The sequence below is a fragment of the Anser brachyrhynchus genome (genome assembly GCF_964034855.1).
Source record: "Anser brachyrhynchus genome assembly, chromosome: 1".
NCBI classification, from domain to species: Eukaryota; Metazoa; Chordata; class Aves; order Anseriformes; family Anatidae; genus Anser; species Anser brachyrhynchus.
In genome coordinates this window covers 27,084,968-27,104,606 of record NC_137694.1, presented here as the reverse complement: position 1 = coordinate 27,104,606, position 19,639 = coordinate 27,084,968, and the positions used below count along the sequence as shown (strand labels likewise).

General features: G+C 38.5%; 1 protein-coding gene across 1 annotated transcript in view; it reads left to right on the top strand.

Annotated features, from left to right (window-relative positions):
* The window catches only part of CAPZA2 (capping actin protein of muscle Z-line subunit alpha 2), a 29,563-nt gene that overhangs the window by 7,132 nt on the left and 2,792 nt on the right, over nucleotides 1–19,639 (top strand). The window contains exons 2-8 of the mRNA XM_080591465.1: nucleotides 7,468–7,531; nucleotides 9,504–9,555; nucleotides 10,206–10,269; nucleotides 10,757–10,963; nucleotides 12,274–12,353; nucleotides 14,378–14,456; nucleotides 17,958–18,029. Of these exons, the coding sequence (XP_080447591.1) occupies nucleotides 7,468–7,531; nucleotides 9,504–9,555; nucleotides 10,206–10,269; nucleotides 10,757–10,963; nucleotides 12,274–12,353; nucleotides 14,378–14,456; nucleotides 17,958–18,029 (618 nt within the window). The remainder of the gene's footprint in view (nucleotides 1–7,467; nucleotides 7,532–9,503; nucleotides 9,556–10,205; nucleotides 10,270–10,756; nucleotides 10,964–12,273; nucleotides 12,354–14,377; nucleotides 14,457–17,957; nucleotides 18,030–19,639) is intronic.

Genomic DNA, 19,639 nt, shown 5'->3' with positions numbered 1-19,639 from the left:
CTTTTTGTTTGCTTGTTCTCAGAAAATGCTGTGGAAGCTATTAAAAGCCCGATAAATACACAAAAAGCTGGATTTTGTATAAATTTTTAACCTGGGGTGTTCTTAATCTTTTCTACTGCTTTGGTATTTCCCTGGTTGCTCACAGTATGAACTTCCATGTGCGTATCTGGAAAAAGGGCTACATTGAAGGTAAATCGGAATAAAACCACTGCAGGAAGAATGTTCTGTACTATAAATTTGTGACATAGTGCCGTCAGTAGTTTTGGAATCACTTTTGTATGTGCGTGGTTTTCTTAGTTGTTTTCTAGCCAACTACTGATGAGCCACAGGCTTTCAGAGAAATACAGATGTAGGCAAAAACCAATGTAATATCTTCAACTCTCTGTAGTATAATTATCAGTAATTTTTTTTTCCTTTTCATAGCTTCTAATAATTAATTGTGATAGCTGAAGTTTCAGGTTGACCTTGTTCATTTAATGTTTACAAACTATGTTTCACTAAGCGGACCGGTTCTGTTCTGTTCTTTCATGTTTCTGAATTAATATATAGGAAGTGCGTGGCATCAACGGGTAGCCAGTTAGATACAGGCAGGGGTAATAAAAGTACACAAAATGATGTGAGATATATCTTCTGTAACTTATTTCTGGTTTGTCCTGTGTATTTTTTAAAGGAAGAGTTTATTCCAATCCAGTATAATACGATGTTTTCATCCGCAGGAGTTGATTTGGATCGTTACAAGACCCTGTTCCTTTTCTCTTTATCATTACAGTTTACAGAATTTGTAGCTTGCTAAATGGATTGGAGGGCAATGCATGTTCACAGATCTAATGCAGCTTCAGGCATTAACATGAAGGAAACGTCTGTGCAGTCAAAGCCATGGGCCTGGAATGTGCCCCTCCTTTCCTGTGCCCCAGGACCACATTTTTGCAGTGGTTTCTTCCTTAGCTATCCCAGAAGCAGAAGTGAGCTGAATGCCACAGTGCATTTTTCGGTTGAGCTTGGTAGCAAGGCAGTTGCAGTGCTAATTCTTGTATTCATTCCCTCTCTGCCAGATTGACCATCATTGCTGTGTGTTTTTTTTTTTTTTGAGATGCTACATGTATCAGAATGCTTCTGTGCTATTTGAAATCATACCCATGAGGATGGGTGAGGTTCCGTGAGATGCTGAGAAGGTTTGCTGCTGACACGGGGCAATCCCTTTCTCACTCGCATGTTCTTAGAGCTTTTCTGGGCCTCTGAAGTTCACCTCACTGCTCTGTTAGCAGCAAGAAGCAATAACTATCTGAAGTTCTCATGGTAAATGAATTAGTTGCTGTGTTCTTGCTCAAGGTAAATAGCCAAGCACTGGTTATATGAAGGAGTTTTTAGAAAGGGGGCATGGGGCTTTGAACAACTTATGCCATTCATGGAACACCCCCAGTTCATTTTTTATTAGGAGATGTGTCATAATTCCTGGTGGAACATCCTGGAAAGTACCTAACCCAGGAACTTAACAAACTGAAGCCAGTAAGTACCAAGTATCTACCTCTCCAAAGGAAGCCAGTTTCTTTTTTTTTAAACAGTGATGGATTTGCAAACTCAGAACTCTTTTGATGTTTGCAATACTGACAGATCATTGAAGCACAGAATATCCTGAGTTGGAAGGGACCCCCAAGGATCATTGAGTCCAACTCCTGGCTCCACACAGGACCACCCAAAAATCAGACCTGGTATCTGAGAGCACTGTCCAAACTCCTCTTGAACTCCGGCAGGCTCGGTGCTGTGACCACTGCCCTGGGCAGCCTGTCCCAGTGCCCGACCACCCTCTGGGTGCAGAACCTTTCCCTAACCCCCAGCCTGACCCTCCCCTGTCCCAGCTCTGTGCCGTTCCCTCGGGTCCTGTCGCTGTCCCCAGAGAGCAGAGCTCAGCGCCTGCCCCTCCGCTCCCCTCGTGAGGGAGCTGCAGGCCGCCATGAGGCCTCCCCTCAGCCTGCTCTGCTCTGGGCTGAGCAAACCAAGGGACCTCAGCTGCTCCTCATACGTCTTGCCCTCTAGACCCCTTCACCATTTTCACAGCCCTCCTGTGTGGGCACTCTAACAGTTTTATGTCTTTGTCATTGGCTCAGCTGTAGCCAGCAGCATTGCATCTTGTAAGTGAGGCAGCTGATGGAACCTTAAACTATGTTTCCTGATACGGTACATTTGTCAGTACACAATGAATTTTGACTGGTAGAAGATGCCAGAGCAGTTTTGGCGTTCATTAGAGAGCAGAGCTGCATAATGAAAATGACTGGCTCAGCTGGACTCAAAGCGGTAGCCGGAATTGAACTCAGGCCTCAGTAACGCTAGGGAGGGCTCTCACCCAGTGTCACCCCCAGGGCTACCAGCAGGATCTCTGAAGGACTTGCGTGCTACTGGCAGTGTGAATTACAGTGTGAATTTTCAGAGAATTTAAACTTTTTCAAATGGTTTGGATAATCTTAACTGCGTTAATATTTCTGAAATTATGGTCCAGTTGTAAGAAGCCCCTTTCTCTAACTGTCTGTAAACAGAGGTCAGTGGGTCAGGACTAAGCTGTTTGCTTGGCTGCCTGCAGAAAGGCTTCTGGAACCAGCACCTCGAGCAGTGGCAGAAGGAATCACACCAAACGTCGGACTCTTTACTTCTCCTAGAGCAGGGCCGCAGAGCTCTCTTCTACTTAACGTGATCTCATCTACTTTTTTGCCAAACATAGCTTGACCTGTGAGTACGAGGTTTGTTTTGGCTTACAGGGAAGCAAGGGTTCTCTCAGGAGTGCGGGATACAAAATGCATCATGTATCATGCCTCAGCCCTTCTACCACGCTTTCAGTAATCGCTGGTATAGGTAACTGCTGGAGGAAGCTCTGTCTTTTCCTGTGATGAGCAGCAAAGTTGTTGTGGCTGTGTAGAGTGGAAGTGGATTGTGAAAGCCTTCTCTTCCCACACCATTTTTAGTCTGTTCTTTAAGATCTGCGTGCAATTTGTAGGTTAAAAGAGCTTTTTATGTGTACATCACTATTCCGTTTTTATTGCTCTGGAGCAGTAAACTTTAACCTGGTACAAGTGTGGAGGAAGGGTGGGTCTCCCTGCTGCAGTGAGCTCACGGCTGAACTTGAAATAAGCGAAGTGTAGGAAAGAGCAGGGGCAAAGCCTGTGGTTTCACAGCATCTTGCTTACCAGCTTGTTCTTCCTCCTGCAGCCTGTTAACTGTGGGAGCTGTCAGGGTGCCTGGCAAGCACAGCTGTAATTCAGTTACGTTAAAAAGGGGAAAAGAGGAGAAAAAGAGAAACGGGGGAAAAAAGGAATAGCTAACTTATATTTTAATGCCTTTCTTATTGTTAGGTGCACCCTGGCCGATGCCTGAAGCGGAGCTGACACCGTAGCGTGGCACTGAGAGCCCCGCGGGCCGAGCACGTATTCATGGCCATATATAGGCACGTTCAGCACAGAAGGTCGGGCTTTTCAGCCAGTGTCAGCTTCCGATGTGCCAGAAACAGGAAGAGCGGTTTGGGGGCATTTGAAGTCACTGTGCACGACTTCTTTAAAATAAAAGAAACTTCAGCGCGCCTCAGTATGGAAAGAGGTGGAGGAGGAGGATTTGTCTGTGTATCTGGTTGATGGCACGCCTTGAGAGAAATTATGTCATGAAATAAAGGCAAAAGAGTGAAAACAAGACACCATTCTGTAAATCATTGCTACCTCTGTGCTTGTGCAATCTGAAAAACTGCAAGTACTGTAGGAGCTGAATGCAGGCATTTGTTGATAGAGCAATTGCTTTAATCTCTGCAGGAGAAAGTTTGCCTGATACCCAGGCTCATTGCATACAACAAACCTGTCTTTTTCTCCTTCACTTATCTCCTTGATATGAAATTTTACCTAAAATCATTTACTTAATCAAATTAAGCAATTTTTAACTGACGTGCTGGGCAGCATTTGGTTTCATTTGAACTGAGAGGTTAAACCTCGCTAACTTTTGCCTGCTGGCATCAGACTTGCATTTTAGCCTGCACTGCTGACTGGGACTGCCCTGTGTGTGGGAATCACCTGCAGCAGGGAATGCTGCCCTTCTCCGTGCTCTAAGAAGTGATGTTTCTGGTTGTTTCTTGTGGGTTTTGGAGGGTCTTTTTTGTACCATGTGTATGACTTATCCAAATTAATCCTCAAAACTGCAGGAAGTCACAGAAGCCTTCAGAAAAATGTATTTAGATTGGGTTTGTGCCTTCAATTCATTAAATGCAGTGAATGTGCTATTCCACGCAAAGGCTTGCGTTAAAAAGCTGTTTGCAAGACCTGTACGTAGCGACCCCTGATGTTAGAAGTTCTGGGTTAGTGAACTCAGCAGTTTGCAATTCCTTGAAAGCTGCTCTGAAGACTTGTAACTGAAAACAGTGGCTGTGAATCTGATCTTGGAAACTACAGCATTGTCTTTAAGTGTTAGGTGATGTTTGGGAAGAAACTAGAGTAATAAATTGAGAAACTTAAGGGATTTTCTCACTTCAAGCTTTTTGAGTTTCTAAAAGGATACTCAGTTGTAACTTAGTTTTTTGGTACCTGTATGTGTGTAAAGTGTTCATACTGTGTGCGAATGTGCATTTCTCTCGAATGAAAAGGTTTTGTCATTTAGACTCTTAAGATGCAGTGTTGCTTCTGTTTTGGCTTGATCAAATCAGCTCCTATCAGTTTCTAAAAGTCTCAGTGTGGTGAATAACCAGCATCAGATCTGACTGTAATGCATCTCCCACAAGTGTTTTCTTTAAACAGTTTTCAGAAAAAATAACTTTGTATGAACTATATTGCAGTTGGCTTTTCTAGCTCATCTCTGCATGTTACAAACAAGGTGGGTTTTGCTGTATCTGCGTCCTTTTTTAAAAATTTTTTTTGTCTCAAACCACATCATTTTACATGTCCTGCCCCTATGTTTTAACTTGTGCTTCCTCAAGTGATAGCTGAGCCAGTGGCTTTTAGTTGCCAAAGGGGGGGATCTTCAGCTCGTAAGGCTCATGAAAGCACATTCATTTCTGCTTTAGTATTTGTCTGGTTTTGGAGCCCAGAGAATCCATCCTCCTTCAGCGCACGCATTTCTGGAAGATCTCAGTGGCAATAGAGAAGCTGTAGGTGGTTCTAAGTTCTCATGCGTTAAGTTGGATTTAATACTGGATTTACTTCCTTTATATGGGCTTCTTGCATGTATGATCTGGGGAAACAAAGCCTGTTCAGCTACTTATCTCAACAGATAAGTTAATTTGATGTAACTGCTGAAAAAAGTGGATTAGTTTAGATGGACTTCAGAAAGGCAGGCTTAGCAAAACACAGCATCTAGCTGATGTGCAGCTTCTGAAGACATTAGTTCCCTCACTTCTGCCAGCATGAGTCTGCTTCACACTTCTTGATGAGATGTTTATTGCAGATTTGCGTGCTTGTGGTTATCTGTCCTTTAAAAAGTGGTATCTATGATGGTATATTGCACTGAGAAAATCTTGTTGAGGAATGTAATTTGCTAGTAAAATCTTCATTAAAAGCAGTATTTTGCTTAGTCTGTCCTGAGGAAGCATCTGTTACTATTGAATTCTTTTCCCTGAATGTTACTCATACTATGGCTGATCTGACCAGTAAGAAAAAAAATAGTTCAATTTTGCATTACTAAAAACCAGCTGAAAATGAGGTGAGACGATTGGGCTTATCTGGGCAGGGGCTTTAATAAGCTGCCATAAAACAAGGCACTCCTACCTACTCTGTGGCTCTTTGGAGAAAAGAGTAAGCCCTGTGGCATTTATCTCAGTACAATGCAAATCGGAGGTTACTTGCAGAGAGTTGCGATGTGGGTATTTGAAGCAGCAGATAAAGGCTGTCAGCGGTCCAAAACGTAGCATTCGGTGTAGAAAGCTGGGACCTGACAGCCCTTCCCTTTCCATTAGCTAGCGGTGAGTGGCTGCTGGCCTCTGACGAGCTGGGAGCTGCCTGGGCAAGTCCCTGAGGTCTGAACTCCCCGAAGGAGGCAGCGACGTGCTCGCAGGGCCCTCTGAGCTTGAACCATCTCTCCTGGAGACCTCTGCCTGAAACTCGGCCCTGTCAAGAACCTGGTCTGAGCGCTGGATTACCAACCTTGGCTATAAAATCTATTTACAAATCAATTCAAGAGTTCCAGCAGGCTCGGACAGTTCTTTCACAGTTTCAAATACACGTAAATGGCGAAATGTAAAGCATTCTGTGGTTATTTTTTGGGTAGTTGCAAATAAAGTGTGTCCTTCACAAACATCTAAATTTCAAACGGGAAGCCCAAACAGTGCAGAAGCTGTTTATCCCACAGAAACATAACGGGGGCGTTAGAAATGGGAAATACAGTCCAGGTAGTATCACTAGATTTGAATAGCAACATCCTAGCGAGGGTAATAGAGAGCCTTGGATGTCTCCTCAACTTAGAGAACTGTGAATTATGAAGATTAAAAACTTTTGTCAAGTCAAGCTCTGAAACCAGTGTGTGTGTGTGTGTGTGTGTTTGCTCTGGGTGTTCCTAACAACTTAAAGGGGAAAACAATGAATGAAAATAAGTCCGCAGGGGGATGTTCTGTAAGTAAGGTAGTAGTGGAAACATTTTGAGATTGATCCACAGTAAATAAATTGTCTTTGTGTTCCTTTTGCAAGCACATGTGCCTGGAGCTGTGCAATGAGCCAGTTCAGGGAACTGATCTGAAAAAAGAGAAAAATGACCTTACTAATTTTGCTCGCTGTGCAGTTGTGTGTTTCTACAAGCACGGACAGGGAGAAGGCCAGGGCATGTGCACGTACTTTTAGTGGCAGTGCCAGGTTATGCTGTGCAAAAAGTTATGGCTGAGGACAATTCTTTGAGGATCTGCATTAAAGTACTTCTTTTTTATTTATTTGTGTGTGGTTTTGGTTTTGGTTGGTTGGTTTAACTGTTGTCTGCTGACACTGTGGTACTAAAGAGGCCTTGCAGGTAGAGGCCAGTGAAATTACATGCTTCAGTGTCTACAGAAGTGTTTTTATCTGTGGACTGCTGTCTAGTTGTGAACCTTCTGGAAAGCTCAGAAGCATAGGATATGTGGTAAAATAAGAGGGGAACCTTTGGAGATGGGATGTTTCCTCATCCCTGGTTGTCGGCTCTCGTATTATGTCTGTTGGTTCCCAGGACTGAAAGTTGAAATGTCAGTGTTACTGATCCTCTTTGTCACGCTATTTGTTTCTTTTTGCCAGTAATACAGAATGAGTGACTCAGTTTCTCTTTCTGCTTCCATTACTTACAACTTTCTCTATCCTTTTTGAAGAGGTGAAACTTCATGTTCAGTGCTTCTAACAAAGACAGAGTAGCTCAGTGTGAATAAGTACATGAAACAGTAGCAATTGTACAATTGCGTGTCTGGACACTAAAGCCATATAGTGCATGATTGGTGTGAATAGGAATAAATGCAAGTATATACAACCACATAATTATTATTCTCTTTTGTTTTAGGTGCGTATAGCAGCAAAATTCATAATTCATGCACCCCCCGGGGAATTCAATGAAGTGTTCAATGGTGAGTATCTCTCTGCTCTGTGCTTTCATTTAAGGTATCTAGACTCAAAATTGTATTCCTGATTACTCTACTGAATTTCACCCAGCTTATTTTTTTTAGCAGCTCACTTGCTGCAAGAGCTTTGCAGTCATGGTTTTGTAGTTTGGCAGAATAAGCTTTGCACTCCCGAGGCAGCACGGAGTTTAAATGCAAAAGCACCGCTTCTCTTTGTGATACGAGAACAGCCTTCGTTCTGTTTTTAAGCAGTGATGACTTAACAGTTGCTAATGCTTTCATTTAGAAGATATGCGTACATTTTTTCAGCCCTTTATGTTTTTCAACAGAAATTAACTGAAATTAAAGCGGTCCTCTTTAAAAGAATGAATATCATTATAAATACTTAACACTGGATATACGAAGGGTTACTGCTTAAAGTGGCAGTTGTGAAAAAGAATATTAATCCCCTCCAAACATTTTTAACCCTTAAATTATGGGCACCCTCCAATTTACTGGTATGTAGATAAGCTGTAATGAGACTGGAAATTAGTTTCTCTCTGCTATTGTTTCCTAGACTTTACCTAAGATGTTATTCTTTAAAAGCTTGTGTTTGTCTTGCACCAAGATACATGGGTGTACAAAAACTTTAGGCATAAATTTTAGCTGTAGCCTGCATATAGCTCTGATGCTACTTACACAGGGAAGTATGTTTAGTACGCTGAACTTTGAGTGAGTGGCAGGCTGGAGCTTAAATCTCTTACAAGAAGGTACTGTGTTTAGAATTACTGTGTTCTTCAATTAAACTGTGGCTAGACGATTCCCCAAACTTAGCTTGTAGTACGTTTGTGAAATGAACTGCTGGTGAGCAGCTCATTAGCACAGCACTCTGAAAGTTAATACAATTTCTTATAGCAGTACTGCTAAGACTGTTATTAAGCTAGCTCATGGTTGCAGCTACCTGCTTTATAATGCAGTTGCAATTTTGATGGCTCATAACAAAACATTTGATCATAGGTGTCCAGCCAAAGGCCTAATTGTTGGAATGTTGTAAAAATCAAAAATATTTACATGCGATTCAGACTGACTCCTTAAAAAAAAGAGAGAGCTTTAAACATAAATTCTCCAAATTGTTTTTTTATTTATTTAGAAAAATGCTTCAAATATATTCCAGATTTTTTTTTTAAACTTATAGGATTTCTTTAGAATTCCTTAGAGTTCAAAGTGTTATAGTGAGACTAGTGATCAGTTGTATCTTTAACTCTGGTCTTAGAAGGATGAACACTTTAAGTTGCTAGGATATTTCTTTCCTGATGCTTTTATCTATTATGTGTACTTGCATTGAATTGTAAGGTAATTGTTTGTAAAACAGTGCCTAGTAAATAATAAAGAAGTCAAATACATGAAATCACCTTTACTATGCACTAAATTAAGTAATTCTGAGGAGAGCAGTGACTTCACTCACATGCTTCTTGTCTGATGGTAGAAATGGTATTGTGATATACTGTGCTCTGACTGCTAAGTGTCGTTAGGGAACAAGAACAAAAATAGTATGGTTAAAAGAAAAGTCAAGTACAACACTGACCAAATTAGTGTCATCAAACTACAGTAACTACTACCACCAATACCATGGGAGGGTTTTTATAGTTTACCTCTTAAAAGTGAACTTGAATCCTCACTTGAATCCAGTGCTGTTCTCATGCAAAACTTCTCTAAAAACTAGTTTGACATATTCCTAGAGCTGTCCCCAAACCTGTAGAGTTTAGCTTGTGTCTTCTTACCAGATTGCATTGGAAGGAATCCATTTCTCTAGTGCTTTACTCATTAAGTTCGGTCAAAATTGCAAAATATAAAGCAACACATTTCTTACCGAGTTATCTGTATGGCTTTGTGGTGGTTTGGGTTTTAATTGTTGTGGATATTCTGTTGACACTTGTTATGTGACTGAAACAGCTCTCTGAGTTAACCGTACTTCTGTGTTATAAACATCTCTTCTCAGATGTTCGGTTGCTGCTTAATAATGACAATCTTCTCAGGGAAGGAGCAGCCCAGTAAGTACCAGATGCCACATACTCATTTGCATAAAAGCAAGTTCAGTAAGTGTGTGCTTGGCAAGTCAAACCCTATTATGTGCATCGTGCATCTTTGATTAAGATAAAATATTTAGCCGAACAGAGATCGGTATTGTGTCCTAATAGTTAGAGGAAGTGTTTTGTTTCAAAATCCAAACGCCTGGAGTTTGGAACTCATCTCTGCCTTTTGGGATTTCGTTTTTGGTTTCTTGGTAGATGTTATAGTCACTGGACATCTGAAAGTTACTGTTTCCTTAGGTGCCACTTTCACACGAAAAAATTACACCTGTTGTATTTTATGCCAAGATTAACTTTATCTGTAAGAATGGAGCTGTATGGCTTACTAGGTGGAACTATGTGGAATTTAGATTTTATCCATATTTCCACTACTATAGGTTACTGTAAAGCTTATGTGTATGTCTGTGTGAGGTTACTCTTGAACATGAATCATCATGTAATAGTTGGAATTGCAATATCAGTACTGAGTGAATCAAGGTGATTCTAAAGCTAGATAATGAGGCATTAATATAATTTTTGATGTATTATTAGCTGTTATCTAAGTCTTCTACATTTACTAAGGAAAAAGATTGTGCTTGATGCAGTTTTTTTTGGTGTTTCTTCTCTTGCAGTGCATTTGCACAGTACAACTTGGACCAGTTTACTCCAGTAAAAATTGACGGTTACGATGAACAGGTATGAATACGATGATACTCGCAATGTTTGTTAAATTTCTGAAGATGTTCTGATACTGGAACATATCATGGCAAAAAAATGAAACTCATCTTCCCTGATGAAACATAAGTGTTATGGCCTGCCAATAGTACCAGTTTAGTAAGTTAATCAAATAGCATACCTAAAGAGTTTGCAATTTCATTCTGCATCATTATACTGATTGCATTCAGGCCTGTTTTGGAGCTGTAGAAACTATTTGCTGTACCTTTAGAATAGAGAAGAATTTCTATATTGCATAGTTTGTTGCAATAAGAGGGTAGGATTGTTTTTTTTTTTTCTGTGTCAATGTGTCATGTTAGCGTCTTCTCTTGCTATGCGCGTTATTTTGTTTAAAATGTGAGTCTTTTTATAATCTCCAGTTAACAGTACAATGTAATTTGATTTGGTATGGTATTTTTTTCTTCTTTATTCCATACCAGATACTATTGACTAAAAATTTCTAATACAGGTTTTGATAACAGAACATGGTGATTTGGGAAATGGAAAATTTTTGGATCCCAAGAACAAGATTTCTTTTAAGTTTGATCACTTAAGAAAGGAGGCTACTGATCCTAGGCCCCATGAAGTTGAAAATGCCATAGAATCCTGGAGAAATTCAGTTGAGACAGCAATGAAAGCATACGTGAAAGAACACTATCCAAATGGTGTATGCACGGTAAGTACTACGTTATATAACCACATACTATTAGCATTGCATAGGCTAAAAAAGAAATACTGTGAAATATTGCCCTCATTAGTGTTGTCACCCTTCACTGTGTCCTACCAAAAAGAAAAAAAAAATGGAATAGTTCAGCCAGAAGGGACTTTCAAAGATCATCTGGTCCAACTGCATGACCTCATCAGGGCTAACCAAAAGTTTAAGTATATTAATGGGGGCGTTGTCCAAACAATTATGTTCATTCCAAGCATACTGTTGTAGTATTTTAAAATCTCTGTTATCTTATAATAGTAAAGATATATAGCTAATTGACATGCTTTTGATCTTGTTAATCAAATTTACATTTAAGAGTAATGCCAATATCACTGCTGAGGGTATTTTAAATAGCATTGAAGACTAGATTTTTGACTTCAGGAATATGCCATTTTAAAATGTAATTTTCCTGATCTTATTTTGACTTTTACGTATTTATCTAAATTAAATTCTTAATATCAAGTATATTATGTAAATTTATTTTATTCCACTTGTGTGGATAATGTATAGCTCATTTAGATAGAAATTTAAAATGAACTTGCAATTAATTCTTGGTAAACCAGGAATATAGTTAATTTCAACTCTAAAGAATTAGTCCTGTCAAATGTTCATCTAGGGAAGTGAGAGAAAGCTTCAGAAGTTTAATGTAGCAGCTGTTGGATTACCAGTGGATGGCTACTGAAGGTTACTATTTTTTAGTCCTGTCATAGTGAAGACTTAAATAAAAATTCCTCAGAGGTGAGAGTTAAATTTCTTAAAGCAATAAGACCTTCTGTAAATTACTACAGAAGTATCCCATCAATACTGAATACCTAGTGGGTTACTTAAAAATAAGTAAGTCAACAAATAATCCGTAAGACCTTGTCTTGATTTGGTTTACTAATAAAACTGTCAGTAAAGCAAACTGTTTTCTCTCCATCATTTGTCCTATGTATCAAAATGCTATATTCTTACAACCAGAATCAGTGGGTTCTGATGGCTTCTTAAAATAAAACCTCTCACTCTGGACTGAAGTAGCATTTGATTTGCTGTTAGTAACTCTGTGACTATTTAAAGATGCTTGACCTTCAGATTTTAAAATCTTAATTTTTTACTGTTTTGTAATTTACAATTCATGTTTCATGTACTGATTGTTATGTAAGAAACATAGTGATTGTAGAATACAATTTTAAAGTTTGTTCCCTATTGAAACAATAATAGGACTAGAGATCGCCAATCGGTTTGAACAAGGTAACTGAAATGTTAACTCTGCTCTTTTTTCATTTCTAATTAAGGTGTATGGTAAAACAATTGATGGACAGCAAACCATTATTGCATGCATAGAGAGCCATCAGTTCCAAGCAAAAAATTTTTGGTAAGTTTCTGCATGGATACAGGTACAGTAAAATACAGCGTGTTGAATAACGGCGCTATTGCCATTACAATGATTATCCTTGGGTCAGAGAAGTAAGTGCATGTCCATCTTTCATCTTTCCCCACCAAGCTTTTCTGCCAGTACTATGTAGAAAGCTTTTCCTTTGGAGGAAGTGCAACGGCAGACTGCACATCTGCATCTCCTTTGTGGGATTTCAGGAATTTTGTAAAACTCCCTCTGTGACTCTTCTAGTTTATTACACCATCACCAGTGCCCTTGTCTGTGTTCCCTAATATTGTTGCTTCTACTTGGCAAAGTTCCTCTGTGAAAACAACTCCTAGCCTGCATGTCTCAGAGAAAGAAAGTGCTCCAATTTTAATTTACTGTAGGACTTGAATCATTAAGCTTTGGGTAAGGTATGTCAAGATGTTTTCCACAGCGTGGGGTGGATAGCTTGTTTCAGAAAATTGGCTAGAGTTAAATTAGCTAAAGATAAAATAAATACCAGAGCACCAGAACTCAGTTAAGGAAGTATCTCCTAAAGATAGCTGATATGTGAAGTTGTATGAAGAAAGATATTTTATTTGCTATTTTGCATCTGCTTGAAATTTTATTTAGTAATCCTATGGATAATGAATGGAAGTGCAGAAATCTTTGTTTTCTAACCCCAAAGGTGAATATTACGTATACATACTTATTTCATCATTTGTCTCTATCAGTGGAATGATTTGCCCAGTGATTTGTTCATATCTTATCAAACATCTTAATTCATCAGTGATAAAGTAATAATATGTTATTTGTAAGGTAAAGCCTTTCCTAGAAAAGGATCCTACTTAACTGGAACTCTTTTTGTCCTTAAAATACCATTCCAAGGAGGATATCCTAGTGTGGAAACACTGTGGTCATCTTACAAGGACTTCAAAGTGACAAAGAAGCAAATGATCTTGTTAGTTTTCAGATGTGCAGGATTCAATGACAAGCTAAAATTCTACCTAAAATTATAGTTCAGCATGGAATCTTTTTTACAACTAATAGATCAGTCTTAAAGCTACCAGCAATACTAGTGTTACTGAGTAAGGTGACCATTTCAGTTTCCTTACAAGCTTATGAATTGCCTTAGTCTGAATTTTCAGTGGTAATCTGTGATTTTGGTGTTATCTGAAATAATAACAAAAGGCTTTATAATTGAGTTAATACTGTTTTATCGAAGAGATGTCAATGTAGATCCATCACCAGCTGTTAATCCTAGTCTTTCTCTCCCACTGTTGTGTGTTCTGGGATGTACACCTAGAGACAGTAGAATTGGAATTTATAGTATCAAATCTTCTTTCCTCAAGTGTAAAGCAGGAATCAAGATGCAGTTACAGTACCCTCCTAATACAGCTTTAATATATTAACTTTCTAACCCACTAACCTAACTAAATCAAAAAGTGCCTAATTTACAGGAAATGAATCAGGTGAAACTACAGTCTGTCCATGCTGTTTTCCAGACGTTTGAAGCTCCCTTTAAGCAATTGGGCAAAATTATTAAATTTGTTTCTGCTAGAAGGAAACAGTTGTCCAGGAACAGAAATGGTAGAAGGAAAGGCCTAATTATAGCTCAGCATAGCAAAAAGTCTTGCTATTTTAATGTTCCTTTTAGTCAGGTCTTTTTCAGCCTAATGTGAAGTGTGACTTTGGTTGATCCAGCAAGTTGTTCAGGTCTTGGAAACAAAATATGGAGTGCATATGCCTAATAATAAAGAAGGAAAAGAACACTGGAGTCTTTATATAGAAGCTAAGTCCTGTTGTTAAACGATCCTTACTAATGGATGTTCTTGGTCCACATCCAAAACCTAGGATAAGCATTCCAGAATAATTTTGTTCTCTTCTTCACTGGTTATGGGCTGAATCATTATGATTTGAGAGATTTTGTGTATGTGTAGCTCTACAGGGTGTTTCATTCTAACAGTTGTATGTTTGTTTTTTTCCTAACCAATGGGGTGATATCTGGGTTTTATTTTTTATTTTTTTTTTTTTTTAAGGAATGGCCGTTGGAGGTCAGAATGGAAGTTTACAATCACACCTTCAACCACTCAAGTGGCTGGCATCTTGAAAATTCAGGTATGCTTATCCTAAATCGTGTCCTGATCAGTAAGTCTCCACTTTAGAGAGGGAGACTCAGGCCAGTGTATTAAATATTCCAAGAGAACTGGGGAGCCCAGGAAGCAATGTAGAGATGACCATTCAATTAAGTGTTAGTCACTAAATTATATATTTGCCTCATCCTTACAAAATATGTGTTTAGTATAATGATTCTGAGGACTTCAGAAGGTGTACTCACCTTGGCTAGGTGTATACCGTCTTAAATTTCCTGTACAGTGAGCTGGTAGGAGCTTGAATTCCCAGTTACATGGGGAAGTTTCTTGAGGGTAGGCCCTTTCTGAAATAGGGATTTTTTTTCTTTTTAAGTGATAATAGCAGTTTTTTTGTTATCCACCCTGTTGTTTAGAGAGGTTTTGGTCATTCCATTATCTGAATTTTTTTAATTTAGGTCTCCTTCATTCAGAATTTACCCATCATGTTGGCTTTAGGGCATTCAAAAGTAGATACTGTCCAAGAAGGAATGCAAAACTCTTGAGACAAGCAAGACTGACTGTCATGTGGTAGGCAGGAGGACTTGACTTCCTGGATCAGTTCCCTGGAATGTGTACACATACTTTGCAGGAATTTATTGAAACAGTTCTGGGATCGGGGACTAGAATGTTAGTGCAGTCTGACTCGCAGCGTAGGTGGGTTTTTCTTGTTGTTGTGATGGTGCTTTTTCTGTGGGTTTTTGTTTTGTTTTTAACAAGAAATAGCCAAGTTCCCTTTTCCTGCTCTGTGCTCCTAGGAGTTTTGCACTTCCCTACTGCTCAGTGACTTGATTTCAGAAGGAAGATGTGTTGGAGTATATTTCTAGTCTGAGGCTTGTTCTGGGCTGCGTTAGCTATGCTCAGGTCTACCTAAGCAGGGCACTGAATCTGATTTCCCGCTGCAGGGAAAAATGTGGACAGTTGTTACTGTGTTGTCAGGTCAAGTTGATCAGAGTAAGCACCCTAAGAAACTTTTAGGCTTTTTAAAACTTAGGGAAAATCCAGGTAAACTGTCACTTAAATCTATCTTGCAACAAAATAGGCATTTTGTCTACAGCGTGCACTTTTGGTTAAATATTTAGGAGATTTTCCAGAACAAGCAGGCAAGTGTTTACCTAATTCTGGGAAAACTTAACCCAGTAGCCTAGAAAATAGCATGAACAGGGAATTGAGTTAGGTTTACTTTGTATCCCAATTTGGGTACCAGCTGATTTTGTCCTTTATTACTATCTTACATAATTAATCAGGATTTACGTCATTATTTACATTCATAAAGTATGTGGTTTTAGGAAGTGCTGAAAAGTTTAATTGTTTTGCTTGTTTATGAAGTTCCTATTTCACCGAGGAAACTCAGTTTCAAATTTTTAGCCATTTTGTGTAATTTCTGCAATGTGTATAGGAGTGCTCTCCCTTTCCCACCTCCAAAAACACCTTGAGTGCTTTAATGTATTTTAAGGAGCAAAGCAATCTTCTAGAATAGGCTCACAATAAACTAGTTAAATTTCAGAGCACTGGAATTTCTCCGTTACTTGGGAAGTCTTTATGACAACAGTATGGACATTGCCCTGGTTCTGAGATATTTTCTGAATACATTCGGGAAAATTCCAGCATCACCAGTCTCCAGGTGTCTTAGGTAGTACTCTTAAGATCATTTATACAATCCCTTCATTTTTTTTTCTTATTCTATTAAAAAACTCTAATACAGGAGGGTCTTAACTGTCCTATTCTCTTTCAATGTTTAGTTTTTGCCTTACATATAATTAAAAGAAAATTGCACAACAGCAGAGTCTTTTACTAAAATTTAAATCCCTGTGGTACTTGACATGCTCCAACTCTGCGTGGAAAGCAACTGATAAGTGTGCTGGTTACTAATTTTATCTGTTAGATAATTTGTTATTCTCATCCCTCCTTAGTTAACCTTTCCAAGAGGTTCTGTTCATAAACATCATCCTTCTTGTAGTCTTCTGAACCCAGGCCTAGCGTTCTAGAAGGATGTCAGCAGTGAGGTATAGTACAGAACAGTTACTTCTCATGTTTTATGATGTAACAAATCCCAGAATTAGATTTGACGCTTCATCCCTGTTAAATTTTTAGGCCTGAATGTTTGCTAAGAATGTGACTCAGTGAGAGAGATGTTTGTGCTGATATTGGCTTTAGAGCACGGGAAATTTGGGCAACCTGCCCGGTGTATCCTTACAGAGAAGAGGGGGATCATACTTCTCTGGGTTCTCTTGTTTCGTTGGGAAGTCTCAGGATTTTGCACTGAGTAAGCGCTCCTCACCTCTGAGGAACTGGACTGAAAAACGTCAAAAGTTTCACCCAGTAATGCTGGATTTGAAAAGGATAATTTTATGCTTAGGATAATACCTCTTATTGGAAAACAAGCATTTGACAGTAAACAATCTAGTAAGATGAATCTTATGAAGTAATGTTTTCCCATATAGATCTTTCTTTTGCTTACATGTAGCTGTCTTACTCTGTGTCATGTTTTCGTCTTTTGTGTTCTGTGTAAAAATGAGGGTCTCTTGCACAACCAATGATCATAATGTCTATGAAATTATAGTATTGTACATTAATCAGCAAATTAAAATGTTATTTTGCCTAATAGGGTGAGAGACAAATGCTTCTATTTCTCATGACATCAGCTACTTTAATTATGTTCACTTCATCAAAATAGTAAAAATATCTTTAAGGATACTTGTTTAGGTGTCAGTTACATAACCTTTGTATGAATTATTGTGAATTGTTGCATGTAATTTCATATATGCTTTCTATTTTTTTTAAGATCTCTTATAGTTACATTAGAAGCTAAACTTTTTCAGATCCTTCCCACCTGAATTTAAAAGTACTAAAGTTAGCTTGAGTGAAGTTTCACCAGTCTCCTCCTCCTGCAAAATACACAAGGAAGCTGTTCTGTAGATACAGATTTCGTTCTGCCTTGCTACCTAACCTTGACAGACTTTGTACCAAAGAGCTCCTTTGTCTCTATATGTACCTGCTTTTGTTATGAGCCATATCTGATAGAGGGAAATACCAAAAACAGACAGATAAAGAAAGGGAAGCCTAATGTTGCATTGTCTGTAGCACACAGTTTGGGTGAAGGAGGAAGAAGAACTTCACTGTACCCTGAAGCCTTGGCAAAAGTCATGTTAAATATATCTTTACCACATCAAGAATTTCTAGAAAGGTTATCACACGAGAAGTAAGTCTTCTACTTTGTGTTGCTAATCAAGACCTAAACTTCTTTGCATGAAATAATACCTGAGGCAAATGAACACCAAAATGTTTTCAGAGTAGCTTCTTCAGTTCCACCCTCAGAAAAACATTTTAATTCTACAACATTTTGTTTTCTTATGTGTTGTTCTGTAACATTTTTGTTTGTTTAAATGTGTTAAGTTATCTATTGGGATAAATGCTACAGTGTTTTGATTTTCCTGTATGAGTATGTTCTGTAACATCTAATACGAGTTTTTTGTTTAATTTTCTGTAGGTTCACTATTATGAAGATGGTAATGTTCAGCTTGTGAGCCATAAAGACATACAGGATTCTCTAACAGTGTCTGTAAGTGAACTTTAGAGATCTTAGTATGTATGTTGAGGTGACCTTTTTAATTAAACAACATGAGCAAGCTTAAAAAAAATAGAAATTTGGGGGCTAGTTTGTTCTTCTGCTCGAATGAGAATGAATGTTCTAATCTATAAATATTTTCTATGTAATGTGCACTACTTTTACATAACATGTAGTTAAATGTTTTGGCTCTTTTAAACATTTAAAACCTGTGTATGCTTGCATGTAGCTTATATAAGCTAAATTAACTTTGATTGTAAAGTTTTAGTTAGCTTGCTGTCTTCCTGAACTTCTCTTGTATTTAGACTTCAGTATGTAGAGTGTCCTTTTACAATTACTTTTTGAATATGAAGAAGGTTTAAGTTATAATAACCCACTTTAGTAAAGTTATAACAACTGACTTTAGCAGTAGTCTCTAGGAGATCACCTGTAGCACTCCTTTGCTCACGAGAAGACCATTATGCTAAAAATAGTAAGCAAATGCTTCCAGTTGAGAAGCAATAGTGAGTATTTTCCCTTCCTTTCCCTCCGTATGTGTAACTGGTGCTATCGGCCTCCTGCTTCTGTGTATGAAAAGCACTTTCAGAGATGCTTCAGGTTGAGAAACATTTGTGTTTAAAGCATAATTTTGGCTTTAAAGCAAAACTTTTCAACTTCTAATTTTTCAACTTCTTTACAAATGGATACTTGTAGTAATGAGGAGCACACAGTTAAAATAAGAACTGTTTGGAAATAGTAGCAGATGTATCCTTTAGGATTTGGTACTGTTGCAGCATGAATTACTACTTTTGAAATAACATTATTCTTGCCTACTGCAGATTGTATTTGTAAGCAGTAGGATCTCCCGTTAGGGGTGTTCGTTAAGAAAAACTTAAGCCAGTGAAGTTAAACTGGTAAAGGGAAATTTTAGAAGTGAACTGTAGAAGTATTTTAATGATAATGACTAGTAGTGACCATTTGGGCTGAAAAGATCAGTTTGTCAATAAGGAACATTGTTCGTTAATATAAAGCAAGGCTTGTTGGCTTTTCAGATGCAATAGCAGCATAGAGAATGGTGGACTGTGGTGCCAAGTAATAACGCTTCTGGAGCTGTAAATATAAAATTACTTTTGACCCCATTAGCAGAGGGATCTGTTTAGTCTTTCATTCAAGTAAGATTTTTTTCAGGGGAAACTATCCAGAAGAAGGTATCCTGTCAATTTCTCCTTTTGCTTCACTTTCTATTGGAATTGACTTAATTCTGTGACATGGAGTAAAGTGACAGAAGACCAATGAGTAGAAAAAGATCTTTTACATAACCTTCTGTCCTCTTCATAGAACAAAAGCAAGCGTGCTGCTGGTTAACAACTTTTAACCTTGGCTTTGAGCTTGGCTGTGAGGGTAGAGGCTGTACTGGTTCTTATTTCACAGAGACAGAATGGTAGATTAAAAGGAGCCCTGCTGACTCCTCCTTTTCATTGTTTGGCAGAGAAGCAATTTTGCACCCGCAGTGGGCACAAATGAAATAACTAACTGAAGCAACTCTTGTTGCTGGAGCTATGAATAATTGTAGTGAAGGTTACTTTCTTATTCCTAATTTCTCTCTGAGCCAAATAAGAATTTTT